The following is a 27,151-nucleotide window of genomic DNA, read 5'->3' as shown; positions in this document are numbered from 1 at the left end:
GAGGCAGAAAACAGGTAATTTTAGGCCACTTAGCTTGATGCCTGTCATGGGGAAGGTATTAGAATTGATCATTAAGGAGGCTATAGCTGGGCACCTAGAAAAACTCAAGGTAATTGGGAATAGTCAGCATGGTTTTGTGAAAGGGAAATCATGTTTCACCAATTTATTGGAGTCCTTTGAAGGAGTAACCTGCACTGTGGATAAAGGGGAGCCCATTGACCTACTGTACTTGGATTTCCAGAAGGCGTTTGAGAAGGTGCCACATAAAAGGTTACTGCACAAAATAGGAGCTCATGGTGTAGGGGGTAACATATTAGCATGGATAGATGATTGGCTGGCTGGCAGAAAACAGAGTATGCATAAATGGGTCCTTTTCAGATTGACAGGGTGTGACAAGCGGAGTCCCGCAGGGGTCTGTGCTGGGGCCTCAACTTTTTACAATTCATATCAATGACTTAGATGAGGGGAGCGAAGGCATGGTAGCCAAATTTGCAGATGACACAAAGATAAGTAGGAAAGTATGTTGTGAAGAGGACATAAGGAGCTTGCAGACCAATATAGATAGGTTGAGTGAGTGGGCAAAAATCTGGCAGGTGGATTATAGTGTGGAGAAAATGTGATGTTGTTTATTTTGGCAGGAACAATAAAAAAGCAAAGTATTACTTAAATGGAGAACAACTGCAGAATTCCAACACTCCAAAGGAGAGAGGTGATCTTTCCCCAGGGGACCAGGAGGCCCTCCAGACATACACTTTGAAGGCAGTGGGAGCAGATATCCCCTGAGGTCAATGCCAGGTGTTTGGTTCTGAGGACCTGGATACAGCAGCAGGAAAAGTTCAATGATCTCATATGAGTGGTCAAGGTCAGTGAATGCATCTTCAAATGCCATATCTTACCAACTACACCACTAACCTCACACACTTCTCAATGCACCACACCTCCATTACTCCGCAATCTCTAGGAATCAAGCTTCATGCCTAACATTCACATGCTCCACTTCACCCTCACACACCTAGCCTCACAGCTAGATCTCACAGCTTCCATATGCTTCCAGCTATTCAGCTATGACAGGCACATCTCTCACACACATTGCAACATACTCACTGAGGTCATTCCCACTATCTTGCAGGACAAGATGGCACATTACAGGAGGCAGCAGCAACAAACTGCTGGGAGTCAGCACCACTGCATGCCCTCACTTCTTTGGATGAGTAAGTGCTCGACATTATGGACACTTTTGTCACTGAGGCCGTGGCAACCAGCATCGTTGAAACAATCCAGGATGATTGTTTGTTCCTGTCTATTCACCTTCTCAAATCACACTTCACCCTCATCCTGCAATCTACTATGGAGTACAAGATGCAGCTGGTGTTTTCCACCCCACCCACCTTCCCTCAACCCAACACTCCCCTTTGTGCATTTATGTTTTCAGATACCCAAGAACTGCTGCCTGGCCAGACAATGATGCCTGAGATGCCCAGAGGAAAAGCACACCTCTAAGGAAGAGGCACCGTCACCTATCTGTCCCTTGCAGCCACGAGCTCAAATACTGGTACTGCTTGTACCTTAGAGGATAATATAGCGTTGGAATCAACACATAATGAGTCATTAGGCACGCGTGAGCTGCAGCTAGGCCAGGATGAAAGGTGTGTGTGTGCCAGCTTCCCAGAGGGTGAGGTCGCAGTTGAGTTCGATGGAGTTGTGTACAGGAAAAGGCTGTTGGGCATGCACACCGAAATGCTTGGTGCATGGGTAGGCCTGTCGCAAAACTTGTTGTCACAATCAAGGAGCATGGAGGAGACTGGCTCCAACTTGGCAGAGGACTTTGCCCAGAGCTTGGAGTTCATCATTTTCTGTGTGAAATTGGTGGCCAATTCCATTAGAACAGTTCCTTGCAACACAAGCAGAAGCCAACCAATCTCTCAGTGCTCCAGTGGAAAATGAGGTCATGAGATCTCGGCTTATTACCAGGCAAGCCCAGCTGGGTTCCATACAGGGTCAGACTGCGATCATCATGGCTGACGATTCTAGCGCTTAAAGACTCTTGCAGGCTCTCACAGTAGTGCACTAATCTGTTCCAGCAGATTACTGTGATTGCTGAGACAATGACCTGGAGGAATGGCAGTGGCTCTGTGACACACAAACCTGTTGTCCTTTCTCAGGTTGATAGCATTCATGCTCCTACCATTGCCACTCAGCCAGTGCCCTTGCTGTTGCTCATCAACCAGCCAGCCCAGACCGCTGTTGACATGTCGAGGTGATATAATCAGAAGACATACATATGAACATACGAATTAGGAGCAGGACTAGGCCACTTGGCTCTTCAAGCCTGCTCAGCCATTCAATAAGTTCATGGCTGAACTGATCACTCCACATTTTCACCTACCCCTGATGTGGAAAAGACGGGCCCTCAAGGCCCAGAGCTGCTTGGGGGCATCCTGCAAGACCATCTGCAGGTTCCCTCATTGAAAGTCAACAGCCTTCCACCAGCCATGCTGCAATCACTGGGATAGCACTGCATAGGAGCAGTAGGCTAGGGAAAGGCATCTGCAAGATAGTCACCAAGAGAAAGCACAAGGGTGAATAGTTGAATATTGTATATATTATTGGAAGCGTTGTTGGATAAAGTTGGTATAGAATGGTTGTTTTGTGGTGTCTTTTCCTTCAAGATTTTGGACAAAAGGATGCTGTGATAGTCATACGAACATACAAATTAGGAGCAGGAGTAGGCCACTTGGCCCCTTAAGCCTGCTCCATCATTCAATAAGATCATGGCTGCTCTGATTGTAATCTCGACTCCACATTCCCGCCTACTCCCGATAACCTTTCACCCGCTTTCTTATCAAGAATCTATCTACCTCTGTCTTAAAAATATAAAAAGACTCTGCTTCCACCACCTTTTGAGGAAGAATGTTCCAAAAACTCATGACTCTCTGAGAGAAATAAAATTCTCCTCATTTCTGTCTTGAATGGGCGACTCCTTTTTTTAAACAGTGACCCCTAGTTCTAGATTCTCCCACAAGGGGAAACATCCTTTCCACATGCACCCTGTCAAAACCCCTCAGGATCTGAAATGTTTCAATAAAATCGCCTCTACTCTTCTAAATTCAAGCGGATACAAGCCTAGCCTGTCCAATCTTTCCTCATAAGACAGCGCATCTCTTCCAGGTATTAGTCTAGTAAACCTTCTCTGTACTTCCCCCAATGCCTTTACATCCTTCCTTAAATAAGGAGACCAATACTGTATACAGTACTGCAGATGTGGTCACACCAAAGCCCTGCATAGCTGAAGCATAACTTTTGTATTCAATTCCCCTCGCGATAAATGATAACATTCCATTAGCTTTCCTAATTATGTGCTGTACCTGCATACAGGTACTAGGACACCCAGATCCCTCTGCATCTCAGAGCTCTGCAATCTCTTACCATTTAGATAATATGCTTCTTTTTTATTCTTCCTGCCAAAGTGGACAATTTCCCACTTTCCCACTTTGTACTCCATTTGCTAGTTCTTTGCCCACTCACTTAACCTATCTATATCCCTTTGTAGCCCCCTTATGGCCTCTTCACAAGTTACTTTCCCACCTATCTTTGTGTCATCAGCAAATTTAGCAATCACACCATTGGTCCCTTCAACTAATTCATTTATATAAATTGTAAAAAGTTGAGGCCCCAGCACTGATCCAAGTGGCACACCACTCATTACATCCTGCCAACCAGAAAATTACCAATTTATGCCTACTTTCTGTTTCCTGTTAGCTAGTCAATCTTCTATCCATGCCAATATGTTACCCCCTCCACCATGAGCTTTTATTTTCTGCAATAGCCTTTGATGTGGCACCTTATCAAATGCCTTCTGGAAATCTAAGTACAATACGTTCATCTTTATCCACAGCACATGTAACTCCCTCAAAGTACTCCAATAAATTGGTTAAACATGATTTCCCTTTCACAAAACCATGTTGACTCTGCCTGATTACCTTGAATTTTTCTACATGCCCTGCTATAATGTCTTGAATAATAGTTTCTAACATTTTCCCTATGACAGATATTAAGCTAACTGGCCTGTAGTTTCCTGCTTTCTGTCTCCCTCCCTTTTTGAATAAAGGAGTGACATTCACTATCTTCAAATCTAATGGAACCTTCCCCGAATCTAGGAAATTTTGGAAAATTAAAACTCACGCATCAACTATCTCACTAGCCACTTCTTTAAACACCCTAGGATGAAGTCCATCAGGACCCGGAGACTTGTCAACTGCAGCGCCAACAATTTGTTCAGTACCACTTCCCTGGTGATTTTAATTTTCTTGAGTTTCTTCCTCCCTTCCATTTCCTGATTTACAGCTAATACTGGGATGTTACTTGTATCCTCAAAAGTGAAGACCGATGCAAAATACCTGTTCAATTCATCTTCCATCTCCTTACTATACATTATTAATTACCCAGACTCACTTTCTATATGACCAACACTCATTTTGTTAACTCTTTTCTTTTTTAAATATCTATAGAAACTCTTACTATCTGTCTTTATATTTCTAGCTAGCTTTCCCACATACTCTTAATTTTACCCTCATAATTTTACCCTCCTTATCAATCTTTTAGTCATTCTTTTCTGTTTTTTATATTCTGTCCAATCTTCTGACCTTCCTCCCATATTAACACAATTATTTGCTTTTTCTTTAAATTTGATACTATCTTGAACTGTTTTAGTTAACCACGGATTGCGGGTCCCACCCTTGGAATTTTTCTTTCTCGTTGAAATGTATCTATTCTGTGTATTCTGAAATATCCCCTTGAATGTCTGCCACTGCATCTCTATTCATCTATCCCTTAACCTAATTTGCCAATTCACTTTAGCTAGCTCTGCTTTCATGCCCTCATAATTGCCCTTATTCATGTTTAAAATACTAGTCTTGGACTGACTTCTCTCCTTCAAAATGAATGTAAAATTTAATCATATTATGATTGCTGCTACCTAGGGGTGTTTAAACTATGAGGTCCTTAATTAGTCCTATCTCATTGCACAATACCAGGTCTAGTATCGCCTGCTATAATAAAAACAAGAAATGCTGGAAATACTCAGTAGGTCTGGCAGCATCTGTGGAGAGAGAAGCGGAGTTAACGTTTCAGGTCAGTGACCCTTCATCAGAATCACTGGAACCCACTTAACCACACCAGTCTTTGAGCCATGCATTTCTCCAATCTTATTTGCTCAATGCCAATTTGCAGGTGGCTCAGGTAATAATCCAGAGATTATTACTTTTGAGGTTCTGCTTCTTAATTTAGGGCCTAGTTCCTCATACTGACTATGCAGAACCTCTTTCCTTTCCTGCCTATGTTGTTGGTACCTACATGGACCACAACGACTGAATCCTTCCCTCCCACTGTAAGTTTGTCTCCAGCCCTGAGCAGATGTCTTGAACCCTGGCAACACAGCCATCTGGACTCTCACTCTTTGCTGCAGAGAAGAGTGCCAATCCCCCCAACTATACTGTCCCCTACTACCACTACATTCCTTTTTTCTCCCTCCACTTAAATGGCTTCCTCTATCATGGTACCAGGGTCAGGTTGCTCATCCACTCTACAGACCCCACTGTCATCCAAACAAGCTGAAAGAATCTTAAACCTGTTGGATAATTGCAAAGGCTGAGGCTCCTGCACTTCTGCCCTCTGGGCCCCTTACCTGCCTCAGCTGCAGCCACACTCTCCTGTCCCTGATCACTGACCAAAGAATCAAGGAGTTACATTCGCTATTTTCCAATTGAATGGAACCTTCCTCAAATCTAGGGAATTTTGGAAAATCAAAACAACACATCAACTATCTCACTAGCCACTTCTTTTTGGATCTTAGGCTGAAATCCATCAGGATCCGGGGACTTGTCAGTACGCAGCTCCAACAATTTGCTCTTTCAAAGAGCATCTTAAGCATGATGGGCTGAATGTCCTCTTTCTGTGCAGTAAGATTCTATGATCCTTCAATTAAGCAACAATAAAATTTACTCACCCTTGCTCTGTGATCCACTTATTGACATTTGAGACCATTAACTCACTTTCCTCATGGAACCGATTGTTATCTCTTTGTGTAGCTTCCAGAGCCTGTTTCTGAGCTTCCAGCTGTGGGTGTAGATCAAAGAGGGAGACAAACCCTTTTAGAATGAAGCGGATCTCAAAGTTAAGTAATTTCCAATGCAGCATGTAAAGCTTTCCCTGTATGCAAGTGTACCTTAGAGTCATTACAACACAGAAGGAGGCCATTTGGCTCATCAAGTCCATGTCAGCTCTCTGTAGAGCAATCCAATCAGTCCAATTCTCCTGCTCTATCCCTGTAGCCCTGCAACTATAACTCTAGCCACTGTAAAGATTCACAAGGATGTTGCCTGGTTTGGAGGGCTTGAGTTATAAAGAGGGATTGGATAGGCTGGGTCTGTTTTCCCTGGAGCGAAGGAGGCTGAGAGGGGACATGAAAGAGGTATATAAAATTATGAGAGGCATAGATAGGGTAATAGCCAGAGTCTGTTTCCCATGGTAGGGGTGACTAAAACTAGAGGCCATAGATTTAAGGTGAGAGGGAGGAGGTTTAAAGGGGATCAAAGGGGTAAATTTTTCACACAAAGAATAGTGGGTATCTGGAATGAGCTGCCTGAGGAGGTGTGAAGGCAGGAACAGTAGCAACATTTAAGAGGCATCTGGACAGGTACTTGAATGAGCAAGGCATAGAGGGATATGGAATTAATGCAGGCAGGTGGGATTCGTATAGATAGGCATTATGGTCAGCATGTACGACTCTATGACTCTAAATTTGGGTCTGAGTGCACAGTGTCCTAACTTCCCAGAATGCATGAATATTGTTCAGTCATTTATACTGCAGAATATTTTTTCATTAGCTTTTAGATGTTTTTCCTGAAAATTTTTTCAAAATAACATGAACAAAAGCAAAAGCTTTACTGAGGCAAAATTCATATTAGTGCTTGTTTCTTAAAAATGGAAATGCTGTGGCTGTATGTGTGTGTGAGAGAAAAAAATACAGTGTTCTAAGTACACACCAGTTTGAGCCTTAGTTTTGTTTTCTGTCAATTATATGTGCAATCTCAATATTCCAAAAGCACTTCACCTGTTGACACTGAGTACCTTAGATAAAGGCTAGCAATCTCTGAGGCAGCATCTGACAGCTGATAGAAGAACTGAGTGGTCAAAGTGGAGAAAGAGGTTTTAAGTTTGTGCGAGCAAGTAATTAGTGTTCGGGACATGGGAGGAGACATACTTCTTCCTGATGGATTATGAGCTTAATGAAGGCAAGGAGGATGATGATGGAGGAGTACAGAAAGTTGAGGTGAAATGTACCCATGAAATCCTGCATTGACATCCTGCCTTGTGTTCTACTGACACTGCATCACTTGCTTTTTCACTTTCATGCATCAGCTCAAATTCTTTCATCCAGGGGAAATGAAATAGTGGAATGAGGACATGACACCAGATAATTCATAGAGCACAAGGGCAAAAGGAGAATGGAGAGAGGGTAAGGATGTGGCATGTTACCAGCAGTGGCTAAGAAGATTCCCCATGGCTTTGAAATCATAGATTCCAGAACTCATGCGTGCTTTCCTGAAAAGACAGATATTCGAGAAAGGCTGCGAGCTCAGTCTCTGAAGAGTAGCAGCAACTGATTATTGAATATGGGTCCTTCAACTGCAGCAACATCAGGAAAGCTTTTTCTTTGTTTCAGACCTCAATGGAGTATGTGGTAGCTTTACTGATATCTGCAGCAGTCGGATCCTAGAAGTGGCCAGCAACCAGTCAATGCCTCCAACTCAAAAGAAGCATAGACTGATGTCCTGGTCCCAGTTGGCAACAGAAGAAACAGTAACCTGTGTACTGGCTTCCAGACCCTAACAGCCGGGATGCAGGCTACCATCTTTCAAGGCATTAAACATCTGATGGCTGCCATTAAACAAGCTAGCTTGTTGATCAGTGGGGACATAGATTCAGGTTTTGGTGGAATAGCAATGGCTGGAGTCAACCTGTTTGAGACTGATGTATTTCAGAGCAGACATTAATGGTCAGTTGTGCTCTGATCCTCCTTGCAGCAGTCATTGAAGAGTTCTCTGAGTAAATGTACTTCAATTTCAAAGCAGCTAAGGCCACCTCACCATTAATGTTCAAAGTCAGGTTTTTTTGTATGGTGAGGTTTTGCAGCTACAAATATCCTAGATGCATAAGCTGGAACAGACTACAGAGCACCTTCTGACTTGTCAAGGGAGAAAAAGCACCGTTGAAGATCTCAACGGTTCTCTTGATGACTACTCTAGTAGCACTATATGCCTTGCTGTAGCACTCCTCTCCTGCTGTGCAGGCAATTCTTTGTGGGGTCATTATCTGTGGACAGGTTGAGAGAGTGGTTAATAAAGCATACAGTATCCTGTGCTTTATGACAATATGAAAGGCACAATTCAACATGGTGGCTCCTCATCAGAGCCCTTTCCTATCCTGAGTGGCGTGAAACAGGGCTGTGTTCTCGCACCCACACTTTTTGGGATTTTCTTCTCCCTGCTGCTTTCACATGCGTTCAAGTCCTCTGAAGAAGGAATTTTCCTCCACACAAGATCAGGGGGCAGGTTGTTCAACCTTGCCCGTCTAAGAGCGAAGTCCAAAGTACGGAAAGTCCTCATCAGGGAACTCCTCTTTGCTGACGATGCTGCTTTAACATCTCACACTGAAGAGTGCTTGCAGAGACTCATCGACAGGTTTGCGGCTGCCTGCAATGAATTTGGCCTAACCATCAGCCTCAAGAAAACGAACATCATGGGGCAGGACGTCAGAAATGTTCCATCCATCAATATTGGCGACCACGCTCTGGAAGTGGTTCAAGAGTTCACCTACCTAGGCTCAACTATCACCAGTAACCTGTCTCTAGATGCAGAAATCAACAAGCGCATGGGTAAGGCTTCCACTGCTATGTCCAGACTGGCCAAGAGAGTGTGGGAAAATGGCGCACTGACACAGAACACAAAAGTCCGAGTGTATCAGGCCTGTGTCCTCAGTACCTTGCTCTATGGCAGCGAGGCCTGGACAACGTATGTCAGCCAAGAGCGACGTCTCAATTCATTCCATCTTCGCTGCCTCCGGAGAATACTTGGCATCAGGTGGCAGGACCGTATCTCCAACACAGAAGTCCTCGAGGCGGCCAACATCCCCAGCTTATACACCCTACTGAGTCAGCGGCGCTTGAGATGGCTTGGCCATGTGAGCCGCATGGAAGATGGCAGGATCCCCAAAGACACATTGTACAGCGAGCTCGCCACTGGTATCAGACCCACCGACCATCCATGTCTCCGCTTTAAAGACATCTGCAAACGCGACATGAAATCCTGTGACATTGATCACAAGTCGTGGGAGTCAGTTGCCAGCATTCGCCAGAGCTGGCAGGCAGCCATAAAGACAGGGCTAAAACGTGGCGAGTCGAAGAGACTTAGTAGTTGGCAGGAAAAAAGACAGAGGCGCAAGGGGAGAGCCAACTGTGCAACAGACCCGACAAACAAATTTCTCTGCAGCACCTGTGGAAAAGCCTGTCACTCTAGAATTGGCCTTTATAGCCACTCCAGGCGCTGCTTCACAAACCACTGACCACCTCCAGGCATGTATCCATTGTCTCTCGAGATAAGGAGGCCCAAAAGAAAGAATCCTGTGCTTTATTAATACGGGCAAAGAGTACAAGAGCAAGGAGGTTATGTTGAAATAAAAACAAGAAATGCTGGAAATACTCAGCAGGTCTGGCAGCATCTGTGGAGAGAGAAGCAGAGTTAACGTTTCAGGTCAGTGACCCTTCTTCAGAACTGGCAAATATTGGAAGAAATATTAGAGGTTATGTTGAACTTGTATAAGACACTAGTTCGGTCTCAACTGGAGTATTGCATCTAGTTCTGGGCATCACACTTTCGGAAGGATGTGAAGGCGTTAGAGATGGTGCAGAAAAGATTCACAAGAATGATTCCAGGGATGAGGATTGTCAGTTACGAAGATAGATTGGAGAAGTTGTAACTGTTTCCCGTGGAAAAGAGAAGGCTGCAGGAGATTTGATAGAGGTATTCAAAATCATGAGGGGTCCGGACCGAGTAGATAGGGAGCAACTGTTCCCACTCATGAAAGGAACGAGAATGAGAGGGCACAGATTTAAAATAATTGGTAAAAGAAGCAAAAGCGACATGATGAAAATATTTTTCACGCAGCGAGTGGTTAAGATCTGGAATGCACTGCCTGAGAGTGTGGTGGAGGCCGGTTCAATCGAGGCATTCAAAAGGGAATTAGACAGTTATATGAAAAAGAAAAATGTTAGAGTTACGGGAAGAAGGCAGGGGAATGATACTAGATGAAATGCTCATTAGGACAGCTGGTGCAGACATGATGGGCCGAATGGCCTCCTTCTGCACTGTAACAATTCTGTGATTCTGGATTTGGAGCTGCAATTTCTTTATAACTAGCTAAATACTTCTCTATTCCAACTGAGAACTAAAGGGTAATTTACAAATTCATGCTCCAAGTGTGGAACTTCTCAAATTAGGGGCTGAATTTTGTCAGGCTGGCGCAGGTCCCAGCGGTGGCACTGGAAGCAGGTGCTGTCACCACGTTATGTATGCGGCTGGCCGACTGCGATCACGTGGCGGTCAGCCAACTCCATAACCGAAGCGCGGGGTTGTCCTATTGCAGGACCAGGTGAGCTATGAGGCGTTGATGGCAGCAACAGCTGACAAAAACGCAGGTGCTGGCACCAGTTTTAAAACACTGCCAGCTCTGCTTGTACTGCTGCCGCTCACTGATGCAGTGACTGGAATGCTGCTGGGCCCACCCCCTTACTGCTGCTGTTATTGCTGGACAATCCCCACTACTGCGGTTATTGCTGGACAGTCCCCACAACTGCGGTTCCTGACAGCCCCCCACTGCTACTCTCACTGCTGGACAGTCCCCACTACTGCGGTTATTGCTGGACAGCCCCCACCGCTGTTACTAATGGACAGCCCCTCACTGCTGCTGTTACTTCTGGATACCCCCTCCCAATGCTGCTGTTACTACTGGAAACCCCCCCATCCCCACCACCATTGCTGCTGTTACTTCTGGACACCGCACCCCACCCCACATTGCTGCTGTTACTGCTGCACCCCGCTCCACTTTTTGGAAACATTTCTGAGGGACAGGATTAATCTCCACTAGGAGAGGCAGGGCTTAATCAGGGATAGTCAGCATGGCTTTGTCAGGGGGAGATCATGTCTAACTAACTTGATTGAATTTTTCGAGGAGGTGACTAGATGTGTAAATGAGGGTAAAGCAGTCGATGCAGTCTACATGGACTTCAGTAACGCTTTTGATAAGGTCCCGCATGGGAAATTGGTTAAGAAGGTAAGAGCCCATGGGATCCAGGACAATTTGGCAAATTGGATCCAAAATTGGCTTAGTGGAAGGAGGCAGAGGGTTGTTTTTGCAATTGGAAGCCTGTGACCAGTTGTCTACCGCAGGGATCAGTGCTGGGGCCCTTGCTGTTTGTAGTGTACATTAATGATTTAGACGTGAATATAGGAGGTATGATCAGTAAGTTCACAGATGACACAAAAATTGGTGGTGTCATAAATAGTGAGGAGGAAAGCCTTAGATTACAGGACGATATAGACGGGCTGGTAAGATGGGCAGAACAGTAGCAAATGGAATTTAATCCTGAAAAGTGTGAGGTGATGCATTTTGGAAGGACGAACAAGGCAAGGGAATATACAATGGATGGTAGGACCACAGGAAGCACAGAAGGTCAGAGGAACCTTGTTGTAATTGTTCATAGATCACTGAAGGCAGCAGCACAGGTAGATAAGGTGGTTAGGAAGGCATATGGGATACTTGCCTTTATTAGCCGAGGCATAGAATATAAGAGCAGGGAGGTTATGATGGAGCTGTATAAAATGCTAGTTAGGCCACAGCTGGAGTACTGTGTTCAGTTCTGGGCACCACATTATAGGAAGGATGTGATTGCACTGGAGAGGGTGCAGAGGAGATTCACCAGGATGTTGCCTGGGCTGGAGCATTTCAGCTATGAAGAGAGACTGAAAAGGCCAGGGTTGTTTTCCTTAGAGCAGAGAAGGCTGAGGGGGGACCTGATTGTGGTATACAAAATTATGAGGGGCATAGATATGTTAGATAGGAAGAGACTTTTTCCCTTAGCGGAGGGGTCAATAACCAGGGGGCATAGATTTAAGGTAAGGGGCAGGAGATTTAGTGGGGATTTGAGGAAAATATTTTTCACCCAGAGGGTGGTTGTAGTCTGGAACACACTGCTTGAAGGGGTGGTAGAGGCAGGAACCCTCACAACATTTAAGATGTATTTAGATGAGCACTTGAAATGGCATAGCATACAAGGCAACGGGCCAAGTGCTGGAAAATGGTATTAGAAGAGATAGGTACTTGATGGCCGGCACAGACACGACGGGCCGAAGGGCCTGTTTCTGTGCTGTATAACTGTATGAATCTATGACTGTTGCTCTTACTGTTGGACATCCCTCTACTGCTGCTCTTGCTGCTGGACTCCACTGCATCTCTGCAGCAGGACGAGAATCGAACGAGCTGACCAGCAGCCAACTATGTCCTAGGACCAACCATCTTCAGCTACTTCATCAATGAGCTTCCTTCAATCATCAGGTCAGAAGTGGGGATGTTCGCTGAAGTTTGCACAATGTTCAGCACCATTCATGACCCCTCAGATACTGAAGCAGTCTGTGTAGAAATGCAGCAAGATGTGGACAATATCCAAGCTTGGTCTGATAAGTAGCAAGTAACATTCATGCCACACAAGTGCTAGGCGATGACCATCTCCAACAAGAGAGAATCTAACCATCTCCCCTTGACATTCAATGGTATTACGATTGCTGAATCCCCCACTATCAACATCCTGGGGCTTACCTTTGAACAGAAACTGTGGCTACAAGAGCAGGTCAGAGGCTAGGAATCCTGCAGCAAATACTTCACCTCCTGACTCCCCAAAGCCTGTCCACCATCTACACGACACAAGTCAGGAGTGTGTTGGAATATTCTCCACTTGCCTGGATGGGTGCAGCTCCAACAACACTCAAGAAGCTCGACACCATCCAGGACAAAGCTGCCCACTTGATTGGCACCCCATTCACAAACATTCACTCCCTCCATCACTGACTCACAGTGGCAGCAGTACTTACCATCTACAAGATGCACTGCAGCAACGTACCAAGGCTCCTCAGACAGCACCTTCCAAACCTGCGATTTCTAAAACCTAGAAGGACAAGGGCAGCAGATGCATGGGAACACCACCACCTGCACGTACCCCTCCAAGCCACACAACATCCTGACTTGGAACTATATCGCCGTTCCTTCACTGTCGCTGTGTCAAAATCCTGGAATTCCCTTCCTAACAGCACTGTGGGTGTACCAACTCCACATAGCCTGCAGCAGTTCAAGAAGGCATCTTCCAACAACCTTCTCTTGGGCAATTATGGATGGGCAAGAAATGCTGGCCTGGCTAATGGCGCTAACCTTAACCCTAACCCCAACGGAACTGGGTCCAGTGCCGCAAGAGAGTCAATGCCTTCCTTCACTTCCCAAGGTGAGTCCTCCATACGTCTCTCTTCTTTGGGGCTTGCATGTGGCTACATGTGAGGGAGCACTATGTGGGCAGGGAGTGACCAACCAGGAGGTGGCAAAGGGGTGAGACATCAACACATCCTTTCAGATGCATGGCTGCATTTCGGCAATGGGCTGCCTTCTTTCATAGCTCACTCTCACTACATCCCCGGAGAGTTAATGTGAGGAGGAGCCATTTCAAGGGAGATGAGGGGTTGCTACTGTTCTTCGAGCGAGGTCTAATTTATTTTTAAATTTTATTTAGAGATACAGCAGCCCTTCGGCCCACCGAGTCTGTGCCAACCAAGAACCACTCATTTATACTAACCCTACAGTAATCCCATATTCCCTATCACCTCCCTACACTAGGGGCAATTTACAATGGCCAATTTACCTATCACCTGCAAGTCTTTGGCAGTGGGAGGAAACCGGAGCACCCGGCGGAAACCCACACGGTCACAGGGAGAACTTTCAAACTCCGCAGTACCCAGAATTGAACCCAGGTCCCTGGAGCTGTGAGGCTGCGGTGCTAACCACGGGCCCATAACACCCCAGGTAGACATTGAGGACTGGCAGTAGGATCCCTGATGTTTTGCTCTGATGCTGGCAGAGAAAGCAGCTCTGGAGCTAGCAGAGACCCAGAACGATTGAGCAATCGTGGATGGTGAGACTGGGGTGTCCACACAAGTGAGCGAGGAGACACATTGTGTTCTTGTGTCCTCCACCCCACTTCTGGAGATCTACATCAGGCATGGTTGACACAAGGAGATCTGAACAACCTAACCCACAAATGTTTGTGTTCTCGCATGCAGGGAAGCGCAGCCATTGGGACAGGGGACCTGCCGTTGACCTCTGAGGAGAAGGAGGAACAGTTAGAGGATGCACCATCACATCATTCCCATGCACCCCTTCACCAGCACAATACTTTCACATCGGTGGGTATGTGTTCGTGCTTAAATTCAGGGTCACAAGCTGGTGAGAGCATTACACACATGCCCAAGCAGCTAACGGAGGCTGTGACAGGTGAGGCCATTGACAGTCGGAGGCCAGTCCCATACTGAGTCCCAGGCTGATGACAAGCCTCAAGTGTCTTCAGCAACGAACATGCTGGAGTTACAGAGAGAAGTAAGGGAACCTCTGGCAAAAATGTCAGAGGCAATGCATAGCCATGAGCAGATGATGAAGGAGTCCATCCATGCCATGAGTGCTGCCATGTCTCAGGCATGTGAGCGCATAGCTTCCTCCATCAAGAGATTGCCAACCCTCATGGAGACCTGCACACCATCGCGTTGGCCATGAGCTCCTCGCAGCTGTTGCAAGGCAAGAGAGGGAAGAGGCACCTGGACTCTCCGCCAGGTCCTCGTCCATCTCAGGTTAGCAGGGAGGTGCAAGTGAGCCTCGAAAGGGAGGAGAAGAGTTTGCCCTCCACATCGGGGGGCTCTCCACAGGGTGGTCCGAGTGTGGACAGCGGCTCCTCAGCCATTCCGTTAGTGACCCCAGCTCCAGGAGGCTCCTGCACCTATCCAGAAATCCCTCAGCCAGCTGGGGCCCTCCAAGTTTCCGACAGCCAGAGGACGCCCGCCAAATAAGGAACAGCCTGATCAGCAGCCTTCCTCCACCTCATATGCTGGCGCAGGGGTCGCACCACATAGAAATACACAAAAGCGTGTAATGACGACCACCTAGATGCACTTGGGGTGTCACTGGTGTATTAACTTTGACCTTGTCATTGGTTCCTCCAATTGCGTGAATAAATGGAGGTCAAAATCATTGTTGTAAATGGCATATGCTTTCATTGGTACCTTGCCAGATGCAACCTTCACCCTTGCTTCCTCAATGGGCTGCCAGAGTAGGCAAAGGCCGCATTTGGTCAGCTTCTCAGATGTGTCAGAGCACATGGTGAACCTGGGCACTAGGCACTGGATTGCAATAAGAAGGCAGCCGACAGGCGGAATAGAGTGAGGCGAGTCTTTATTGAGTTCATTTTGAAGGTCCATCATAGTGGCAGGAACTGCATATTTAGGAGATTGTCCCATGCCTCCATTGCACATTTCTCAATGGACCAATGGTCTCCAATGCAAGGGGTTCAAGATCCAGTGTTGCCTGCTCAGTGACCTCCTCCACATCCTCATCGGTTGAGGACTGGCGATCAATCATGTCCTCTTCATGTAAGGCCTCCCTCCTCTGAAGTGAGAGATTATGCGGAGCACAGCAGACCACCACAATATGCGAGATCCTCGCTGGAGCATAGTGCAATGCCCCACTGGATCAATCCAGGCACCAGAATCTCACCTTCAGGAGCCCAATGACCTGCTCGATGGTTGCTCGGATGGATCCATGGCAGGTGTTGTACCTCTCCTCTGCAGCAGTGCCAGGATTCCCCAAAGGAGTGTGTGCCATGTCTTTAATGGGTAGCCCTTGTCCCCAAGAATCCATCCCTTAAGCCAAGTGGCAGCCTGAAAAGCTGTGACACCTGGGACTGTGGAAGTATTTAAGAGTCATGGCTGCTTCCCAGGAAGTAGGAACACACCTGCAGGAAATGCTTTCAGTGGTGCAGACCAGTCATACATTGATGGAATGGAAGCTCTTCCTGTTGATGAAGGCTGCTGGCTGTTCCCTGGGAGTCTTGATAGCCACATGCATGCAATAAATGATATTTTATTCTTGGATGAATCCAAAGATGGTACCAAAGCCAATGGCCCTCTCTACCTGACAGTTAAGGTCGGTCCAGTACTGCACATAGTCGCCAGTCCTCTTGAACAAGACATTCGCCACTTCCTTGATGCAGCGATGGGCTGCTGCCTGGGAGACCCCACACATATTCACAGTGAATCCCTGGAAAGAGCCAAACATGTAGAAGATGAGTGCCACGGCGATTTTTAGGGCCATGGGCATTGGGTGCCCACGGAAGCTCATGGGTCACAGCTCATCCAGTAGCGTGGTGTATAAGTCGGTGACGGCCTCCCTAGAGAGCTGTAGTCTTTGCTGACCTTGCCATTCGAACATTTGCAGGTAGCTGAGGCAAGTCTGGTACACTTTCTGGCACAGGTGGGCCCTTCTTGACATGGCCAGCTGCTGCCGCTCCTGTATTCGAGCTTCACTGGCATGCCCAGCTGGATCCTGGTTCTCCCTCCCTCTGAGCCACTCCTGCGCAGCACCTGGGTCCACAAAGACTGGCTGCATGAGACTCACGTCGGCTGGTCTTTGCCCCTCCTATGGGCTGTCCTCGGACAGATCATCTTGCCTTGGGATCTTCTCCTTGCTACTCCCCTCTGAAGATGTGCTAATGCCCCTCACTGCCCACCCTTGCAGAAAACACAGTACCTGAGAGTCATAGAGTTATACAGCACATAAACAGGCCCTTCGGCCCATCGTGTCTGTGCCGGCCATCAAGCACCGAACTATTCTAGTCCCATTTTCCAGCACTTGGCCCGTAGCCTTGTACGCTATGGCGTTTCAAGGACTCATCTAATTACTTCTTAAATGTTGTGAGGGTTCCTGCCTCGACCACCACTTCAGGCAGTGCATTCCAGATTCCAACCATGCTCTGGGTGAAAAAAAATGTCCTCAAATCTCCTCTAAACCTCCTGCCCCTTACCTTAAATCTATGCCCCCTGTTTATTGACCCCTCCGCTAAGGGAAAAAGTTTCTTCCTATCTAACCTATCAATGCCCCTCATAATTTTGTATACCTCAATCATGCTCCCCCTCATCCTTCTCTGTTCTAAGGAAAACAACCCTCGCCTTTTCAGTCCCTCTTCATAGCTGAATTGCTCCAGCCCAGGCAACATCCTGGTAAATCTCCACAGCGCCCTCTCCAATGCCATCACATCCTTCCTATAGTGTGGTGCCCAGTACTCCAGCTGTAGCCTAACTCGCGTTTAATACAGCTCCATGCTCTTATATTCTATGCCTCAGCCAATAAAGGCAAGTATCCCATATGCCTTCCTAACCACCTTATCTATCTTTGTTGCTGCCTTCAGTGATCTATGGACAAGTACACCAAAGTCCCTCTGACCTTCTGTACTTCCTAGGGTCCTACCATCCATTGTATATTCCCTTGCCTTGTTAGTCCTCCCAAAATGCATTACCTCACAATTCTCAGGATTAAATTCCATTTGCCACAGCTCCGCCCATCTTACCAGCCCAGCGATATCGTCCTGTAATCTAAGGCTTTCCTCCTCACTATTTACGACACCACCAATTTTCGTGTCATCTGCGAATTTACTGATCATACCTCTTATATTCACGTCTAAATCATTAATGTACACTAAAAACAGCAAGGGTCCCAGCACCAATCCCTGTGGTACACCACTGGTCACAGGCTTCCACTTGCAAAAACAACCCTCGACCATCACCCTCTGTTTCCTGCCACTAAGCCAATTTCAGATGCAATTTGCCAAATTGCCCTGGATCCCATGGGCTCTTACCTTCTTAACCAATCTCCCCTGCGGGACCTTATCAAAAGCCTTACTGAAGTCCATGGAGACTACATCAACTGTTTTATCCTCATCGACACATCTAGTCACCTCCTCGAAAAATTCAATCAAGTTTGTTCGACACAATCTCCCCCTGACAAAGCCGTGCTGACTATCCTTGAATATTCCCTGCCTCTCCAAGTGGAAATTAATCCTGTTCGTCAGAATTTTTTCCAATAGTTTCCCTACCACTGATGTTAAACTCACCGGCCTGTAATTACCTGGTCTATCCCTGCTACCCTACCTGAATAATGCTACCACATTCGCTGTCCTCCAGTCCTCTGGCACCTCTTCCCTGGCCAGAGAGGATCTGAAAATTTGTGTCAGAGCCCCTGCTATTACCTCCCTTGCCTCGCACAACAGCCTGGGATACATCTCATCTGGGCCTGAGGATTTATCCACTTTTAAGCTCGCTAAAGCATCTAATACTTCGTCTCATTCAATGCTAATATGTTCAAGTATATCGCAATCCTCCTCCCTGATCTCTACACCTACATCGTCGTTCTCCACAGTGAACACAGATGAAAAGTAATCATTTAAAACCTCACCTTTGTCCTCCGGCTCCACCCGCAGATTGCCACTTTGGTCCCTAATGGCCCCTACTCTTTCCCTGGTTATCCTCTTGACCTTAATATACTTAGAAAACGCCTTGGGATTTTCCTTTATATTGACCACCAATGTTTTTTCATGCCCCCTCCTCGCTCTCCTAATCACTTTTTGAAGTACCCCCCCTACACTTTCTATACTCCTCTAATGCCTCCGCTGTTTTCAGTGCTCTGAATCTGCCATAAGTCTCCTTTTTTTTCCTGACCCAATCATCTATATCCCTTGACATGCAGGGTTCCCTGGACTTGATGGTCCTACCCTTCACCTTACCAGGTACATGCTGGCTTTGAACCCTCACTATTTCCTCTTTGAATGACTCCCACTGGTCTGATGTAGACTTTCCTACAAGTAGCTGCTCCCAGTACACTTTGACCAGATCCTGTTTTATCAAATTGAAATCGGCCTTCCCCCAATTCAGTACCTTTATTTCTGGCCCGTCTTTGTCCTTTTCCATAACTACCTTAAATCTTACAGAGTTATGATCACTATCCCCGAAATGCACCCCCAATGATACTTCTACCACTTGTCCAGCTTCATTCCCTCGGATTAGGTCCAGTACTGCCCCTTCTCTTGTAGGACTTTAAAGGTATTGGCTCAAAAAGCTCTCTTGCATGCATTTTAAGAATTCTTCCCCCTTTAAGACTTTTGCACTAAGTTGAAATCCCCTACTATTATTACCCTATTACTTTTACATCTCTCTGAGATTTGCTTATATATCTGTTTCCCTCTCTCTCCTTGAATGTTTGGAGGCCTGTAGTACACACCCAGCCAAGTGATTGCCCCCCTTTTGTTCTTAAGTTCTACCCATATGGCCTCATTTGAGGAACCTTCTGAGATATCATCCCTCCTTACTGCAGTAATTGACTCCTTGATCAACAGTGCATACCACCTCCTCTTTTATCCCCTCCCCTCTCACGCTGGAAGATTCTATACCCTGGAATATTGAGTTGCCAGTCCTGCCCCTCCCTCAGCCATGTCTCTGTGATAGCAATAATATCATAATCCCACGTGCTAATCAATGCCCTCAATTCATCTGCCTTATTAGTAAGACTCCTTGCATTAAAGTATATGCAATCCAGCCTTGCATTTTTCACTTGTGCCTTAACAGGTCAATATTTGCCCTACCTTCCAGACTGACTCAGTTTCTCTTCTATATTTGGCTGTGCCTCACCCCCTACTCTACCTCCACTCTGTATCCCATCCCCCTGCCAAATTAGTTTAACCCTCCCTCCCCACAAACAGCACTAGCAAACCTCCCAGCAAGGATGTTGGTCCTGTTCTGGTTCAGGTGCAACCTGTCCAACCTGTACAGGTCCCACCTTTGCCAGAAACAGACCCAGTGATCCAGGAACATAAAGCACTCCCTGCTGCACCATCTCCTCAGCCACACATTCATCTGTTCTATCCTCATATTCCTATACTCGCTAACACGTGGCACAGGGTGTAATCCAGAGATTATAACATTTGAGGTCCTGCTTTTTAATCTGCTACCTAGCTCCCTAAATTCTTGTTGCAGGACCTCATCCCTCTTTCTACCTATGTCGTTGGTACCAATGTGTATCATGACCTCTGACTGTTCGCCCTCCCCCTTCAGAATGTCCTGCAGCCGCTCTGTGATATCCTTGACCCTAGCACCAGGGAGGCAACATACCGTCCTGCAGCCTCGCTTGCTTCCACAGAAACGTCTATCTGCACCCCTTACGATAGAATCCCCTATCACTATAGCTCGTCCACCCCTTTTCCTCCCCTGCTGTGCAGCAGAGCCCTCTATGGTGCACGAACTTGTCTGTTGCTGCTTTCCCCTGGGAGGCCATCCCCCCCCCCAACAGTATCCAAAGCAGTATATCCGTTTGAGAGGGGGATGACAACAGGGGACTCCTGCACTATCTGCCTGCGCCTATTACTCTGGTGGTCACCCATCCCTTTTCTGCCTGTGCAGCCATTACCTGCAGTGTGATCACCTCGCTCAACATGCTATCCACGATGTTCTCAGCATCGTGGATGCTCCACAGTGAATCCACCCGCAGCTCCAGCTCCATAATGCGGGTAGTCAGTAGCTGCAGATGGATACACTTCCTGCACGCATGGTCGTCAGGGACACTGAGCGCGTCCCTGATTTCCCACATAGCGCAGGAGGAGCATATCATGGGGCTGAGCTCTCCTGCCATGACTTACCCTTAGATTAATTAGTTACTCCCTTAATTAAAAAACACTAAGGGCCTTGTTCTACCCACTACAATCTAAAGTCCTTAATAAGTTACACTGAATTAAAAAAAATATTTAGTAATACTCACCTTACCACTAGAGGTTTTTTTCAACAAAAAAAACTTTCCCCTTATTTTTAAGCTATTTAAATGCACTAACAGCTGCTACTCACCCAACCAATCACCTTGCAGATTTCCCGTGATGTCACTAAGTTTTTTTTCGAGTCTCAGAGCGCACCAAGAGAGAGAGCAGGTCCGCTAGCCACAGCCGCTCCTGTCTTCAGGTAAGTGAGGGCCTCGAGCCCCACGCTCTCTTTTACAGCTCCCGCTCCGGATCAGCTTCCGCCCAGGTTCTCCAGCCGCAGCCGCTCCTGTCTTCAGGTAAGTGAGGGCCTCAAGCCCCATGCTCTCTTTTACAGCTCCCGCTCCGGATCAGCTTCCACCCAGGTCCGCCAGCCGCAGCCGCTCCTGTCTTCAGGTAAGTGAGGGCCTTGAGCCCCGCAATCTCTTTTACAGCTCCTGCTCTGGATCAGCTTCCGCCCAGGTCTGCCAGCTGCCGCCGCTCCTGTCTTTAGGTAAGTGTCCCCACCGAGGCAGAGAGCCCGGCACCACTGGCTGACAATATCCTTTGTTCCCCACTATTCACTATGGCTGCCTTCCTGCAGTGGCCCCCAACTTTAAATGGCCGGGAGTCTGAAGGCATGTGATCCTTGCGTGCCACTAACTAAATTTGAAACCCCCCCATAAAATCAGCTTCGATTAAATGCAAATGCATTCTAACTAGCTGTTCACAATTCAACTTGCGGTTCCACCGCATTGTGATGACGATGACGCCTTGGAGATTTCCCACTGCTGACAAATCCCAAACCGATATTATGACGTTGGATTTCCGGGCGACGTTTCCACCCCAATTTTACAGCCCCCCACACCTCCAAGTCCTGCTCCTGCTGGCCAGATAAAATGCAGCCCTAGGAGTGCACATCGTGTGCATTCTTCTCGCAATTTGTAAAAAGTCAAACCACTGCATAGAAAATCATGGGGATCATGTGTCTAAATTCCACATATGTGCTCCCATGGCTGAATTTCCATGCCGGGATCACAAATTTGTAAAATGATCGGGTTCCAGGTGCCTATTTTCCACAAAAGTACTTCAGGCACAGACAGAGGAACTGATAATGAACATCAGAGAAGAAGGCACTTGTATGACCGTTTGGAAAGTGGTAGTGACTTTCATGGTTCTATTTCCCTGCAACTCATTAGTGTTGTGTATCAGAAGGTAGCCATGTCAGAAAATGCATTAGGGACAAAATGTTGCCAGCATGTAATATTTTCACATGATTTTTTGTGTCCAGTCTGAAGATCCCTATTGGGAGACAAATCCTGTCCTACTGCTAAGGGAATCAAGGGATATGGGGATAGTGAAGAACGGTGGAGTTGAGGTTGATCATCCATGATTTATTGAATGGTGAGTTAGGCTTGAAGGACTGAATGGACGATTCCTGCTCCTATTTCTTATGTTACAATGTAATCAGGATCCTGAGAAGTGATGAACAGGGAAAGTTCTAAGGCCTTATGCAGATTGACTCTGAGGAACAACTTGCATCAGTTGAATCACCAATTCCCTAAGACACTTTGCAGAAGTCAATTATGGTGAATATCTAATTACTTCAGGTGTAGGATGTAATGTGTCGTTATCATACACAGGTAAGTAATAAGTCATCTGCCCAAATGGGGGCAGGTAGAAACCTCTCGCAGCACTCCTTTAAAACTATATGGAAGTGGGCATTTTATGACTCTATCTGTGGTAAAACAGTTCACAAGTACAGTGACTGATAAAGCTCCCTTATACAGGTTTGTTCTCAATTTCATCAAATTAAAAGCTCTTGTATCTTTCCGAAGCTACAAAATAATGGATATAATATATATTGCTTCTCCTAACACTTAGCTTCAGTAAAATAGGAGCACCATATTTCAACCTCTTATTGTCTTGCAGATGGCATTAAAATTTTAGTGCAATTCTTTCTTTTGGGCCTCCTTATCTCGAGAGACAATGGATACGCGCCTGGAGGTGGTCAGTGGTTTGTGAAGCAGCGCCTGGAGTGGCTATAAAGGCCAATTCTGGAGTGACAGGCTCTTCCACAGGTGCTGCAGAGAAATTTGTTTGTTGGGGCTGTTGCACAGTTGGCTCTCCCCTTGCGCCTCTGTCTTTTTTCCTGCCAACTACTAAGTCTCTTCGACTCGCCACAATTTAGCCCTGTCTTTATGGCTGCCCGCCATAACTCTAACACTTCTCCTAACACTTCTCCTAACACTTAGCTTCAGTAAAATAGGAGCACCATATTTCAACCTCTTATTGTCTTGCAGATGGCATTAAAATTTTAGTGCAATACTCTCTGAATATTGGGAGATACTCATTGATATATAGTGCACTATTGTTTCCAATAGTTTTCCATACATAGCCACCTGAAGCCTGATTCTAACTTTCAGTGGTGATGGAAAATGAGTGATAGTATACACTCTGCTCAATTTTCCATTCTATTGTTCTCAATGGAAATAAAACTATGTGGGTCAGCCGATCTACTACCACCCATTTTCCACAATCAGAAAAAGTTAAAGTCAGTCCCCTTGAGTTCAATAGAAAGGAAAATTTATCAGGGTGCATAACTGACATCAGATCTATGACTGCCATTTTTCGCCACTGCCATGGGTAAAATCAGCCCTCTGTTAGCTTATGGTGATTCCTAGTAAATCAAAATTATCTTACTAGGTTTACTTGTCTCTGGGTCAGTTCAAGTGAAAGGCCAGCATCACTGAGCTGTGTCATAGTATAGTAGTGGGGCTGACAATTTGGAAATGTGGACCCAGAAATTGGGATTTGATTCTTACAGATGAGTTTTTTGAAGAAATTATGGTTGAAAATGAAGGTAAGGTGACTTTGGCTTGCACATGCAAATAGAGAAGGAAGTGGATGAGATTATCAACCTTAGAAACCTGGATTTTTCATTTTGCTTGCCTTTGGTGAAAACCTTCTTCATCTGGTATTAAGTGGCAGGTATACTCGATGTGGCAGTAATAAAGGAACAAAGGGAAATTACTCTTTGCTATTAAGTCACTGCATGGCTAGTGACTTCACAGGAAAAGACCAATACATTACAGTCACTGCTGAATATACATAGCTGTGAAGACAATTTTCAACATAATTCCATGCCAAACTGAGCATATTTTGCACTCTGGCATGTGCATGAAGTAATAGAATAATAAAATGTGTCATTCTGCTAATTTAGCCAAGCTGTTGTTTGCATTAGGATTCGTATGGAGAGATTAAATTCAACTCAAGTGTTGGACAAGCATTCTAATATTTCTTGGTTGCAGTAAACACTGTCCAAGTTGAAGCTTCTTTCCAACATTCAACGTTTAACGTTCTGACATATTCTGTATTATCAATTTGAACTCTATAGAACTAGCTTCAGTTTTATATGTAGATTCAGACAATAGGGACTGATTGCCTATCTGGAGGTGTGACTAAACAGCTCAGATGATGTAGTTAATCGCCTGTGCAAAGGTTGGCCAATTTATATCCATCATTTACACCTCAAAGCTACATTACAATCTTGTAAAGTGTTCTATTTATTGATTATAATGCAAAAAGATTATAAAAATCGATCTTTGTCAATTTCCACTGATAAATTTATGCTTTTTTTTTAGATGGATGAATCAATTAAAAAAGCTTCCTCGGAAACTTGAGAAAAAAGCCTGTGCAATGTCCCATTGTTTTCTTAACAAAAATCATTTCCAAACATTGGTGCACATAAAATCTATGATTTCAACATATACTGCTGTACTGATGATATGGATGTGATGTGCAGGTATCTTTGGATCTGATTTTCAGCAGGTAAAAAAAAAGGTGTGTGCAATTTGGATCACCTTGAGGTACTTGGGGGAGTTCATTGCAAATGAATGTATGCCCCACAGGCTGCACAGGTGGCAGCCACAAAGCTGCCTGCCGCAGTGAGTAGATGCAAGCCTACATAGGGCTGCTTCGTTAACAAATTTCTCTTCCGAAATTCTTTACATTGCAGCAAACATCAATCTTTCATTTCCAGCTAGCAATGGAGCATGGACAACTCTGCAGAGCCACAGTTACCACACTAGTCCCCTGAAAACTGAAGTCATCAATCAACGGCTGACTCAGCCCACACACCAAGGCATTATTTAAGATAAAAATAAGATTGAAACAATTCCTCAATCTCCAATGATTTTTCTTATTCGACCATCATTTTGGTGGCCAAATGGCTGAAGTCACAACAATAAAGAAAGGGGCCTATAAATGCTGGCTTGTTTGAGGTATTGAGTAGGCATTATACAGGTGGAGGGTACAGAGGGGAAGCCATTTTTGGAAAAAGCCATTTCTGCCAGATTACCACCCCTTTCTTGTTCTTTGGCCTCCTTGTCATGAGAGGCAATGGGTAAGTGCCTGGATGTGGTCAGTAGTTTGTGGAGCAGCACCTGGAGTGGCTATTAGGGCCAATTCTAGAGTGACAGATTCTTCCACAGGCACTGCAGATAAAATTGGTTGTCGGGGCTGTTACACAGTTGGCTCTCTCCTTGCGCTTCTGTCTTTTTTCCTGCCAACTGCTAAGTCTCTTCAACTCACCACTCTTTAGCCCCGCCTTTATGGTTGTCCGCCAGCTCCGGCAATCACTGGCAACTGACTCCCACGACGAGTAGTCAATATCACAGGACTTCATGTAGCATTTACAGATGTCTTTAAAGTGGAGACATGGACGGCCGGTGGGTCTGATACCAGTGATGAGCTTGCTGTACAATGTGTCCTTCGGGATCCTGCCATCTTCCATGTGGCTCACATGGCCAAGCCATCTCAAGCGCCGCTGGCTCAGTAGTGTGTATAAGCTGGGGATGTTGGCTGCCTTGAGGACTTCTGCGTTGGAGATACAATCCTGCCACCTGATGCCAAGGATTCTCCGCAGGCAGCGGAGATGGAATGAATTGAGACGTCGCTCTTGCCTGACATATGTTGTCCAGGCCTCACTGCCATAGAGCAAGGTACTGAGAACACAGGCTTGAAACACTCGGACTTTTGCGTTCCGTGTCAGTGCGCCATTTTCCCACACTCTCTTGGCCAGTCTGGACACAGCAGTGGAAGCCTTTCCCATGCGCTTGTTGATTTCTGCATCTAGAGACAGGTTACTGGTGATACTTGAGCCTAGGCAGGTGAACTCTTGAACCACTTCCAGAGCGTGGTCGCCAATATTGATGGATGGAGCATTTCTGACGTCCTGCCCCATGATGTTCGTTTTCTTGAGGCTGATGGTTAGGCCAAATTCGTTGCAGGCAGCCGCAATCCTGTTGATGAGTCTCTGCAGACACTCTTCGGTGTGGGATGTTAATGCAGCATCGTCAGCAAAGAGGAGTTCCCTGATGAGGACCTTCCGTACTTTGGTCTTCGCTCTTAGACGGGCAAAGTTGAACAACTTGCCATCTGATCTTGCATGGAGGAAAATTCCTTCTTCTGAAGACTTGAACGCATGTGAGAGCAGCAGGGAGAAGATGATCCCAAACAGTGTAGATGCGAGAACACAGTCCTGTTTCACGCCACTCAGGATAAGAAAGGGGTCTGATGAGGCACCGCTATGCTGAATTGTGCCTTTCATATTGTCATGGAATGAGGTGATGATACTTAATAGCTTTGGTGGACATCCGATTTTTGCTGGTTGTCTGAAGAGACCACGTCTGCTGACAAGGTCAAAGGCTTTGGTGAGATCTGTGAAAGCAACGTAGAGGGGCATCTGTTGTTCGTGGCATTTCTCCTGTAGCTGGCGAAGGGAGAACAGCATGTCAATGGTGGATCTCTCTGCTCGAGATTCCACGGTAGTTGTTGCAGTCACCACGGTCACCCTTGTTCTTATAGAGGGTGATGATATTGGCATCGCACATGTCCTGTGGTACTGCTCCCTCATCCCAGCACAGGCAATGCAGTTCATGGAGTGCTGAGAGTATAGCAGGCTTGGCACTCTTGATTATTTCAGGGGTAATGCCGTCCTTCCCAGGGGCTTTTCCACTGGCTAGAGAATAAATGGCATCACTGAGTTCTGATCTTGTTGGCTGTACGTCCAGCTCATCCATGACTGGCAGAGACTGGGCTGCATTGAGGGTGGACTCAGTGACAACATTTTCCCTGGAATACAGTTCTAGGTAGACCACCCAGCAGTCCATTTGCTTG

The 27,151-nt window shown here is 46.2% G+C and overlaps 1 protein-coding gene across 7 annotated transcripts in view; it reads right to left on the bottom strand.

The window, feature by feature from the left end:
- Positions 1-27,151, bottom strand: part of LOC137370043 (polyamine-modulated factor 1-binding protein 1-like) — a 719,669-nt gene that overhangs the window by 84,217 nt on the left and 608,301 nt on the right. For 6 of the 7 annotated variants that reach the window (XM_068032077.1, XM_068032078.1, XM_068032080.1 and 3 more), the window contains one exon: positions 6,005-6,114. The exons of the other annotated variant lie outside the window; for it this stretch is intronic. In XM_068032077.1, coding sequence (XP_067888178.1) covers positions 6,005-6,114 — 110 coding nt within the window. The remainder of the gene's footprint in view (positions 1-6,004; positions 6,115-27,151) is intronic. 7 annotated transcript variants of the gene reach the window in all.

This window comes from Heterodontus francisci, chromosome 5 (genome assembly GCF_036365525.1).
Source record: "Heterodontus francisci isolate sHetFra1 chromosome 5, sHetFra1.hap1, whole genome shotgun sequence".
Taxonomy (NCBI): Eukaryota; Metazoa; Chordata; class Chondrichthyes; order Heterodontiformes; family Heterodontidae; genus Heterodontus; species Heterodontus francisci.
This window is presented reverse-complemented; position numbering and strand designations above follow the sequence as displayed.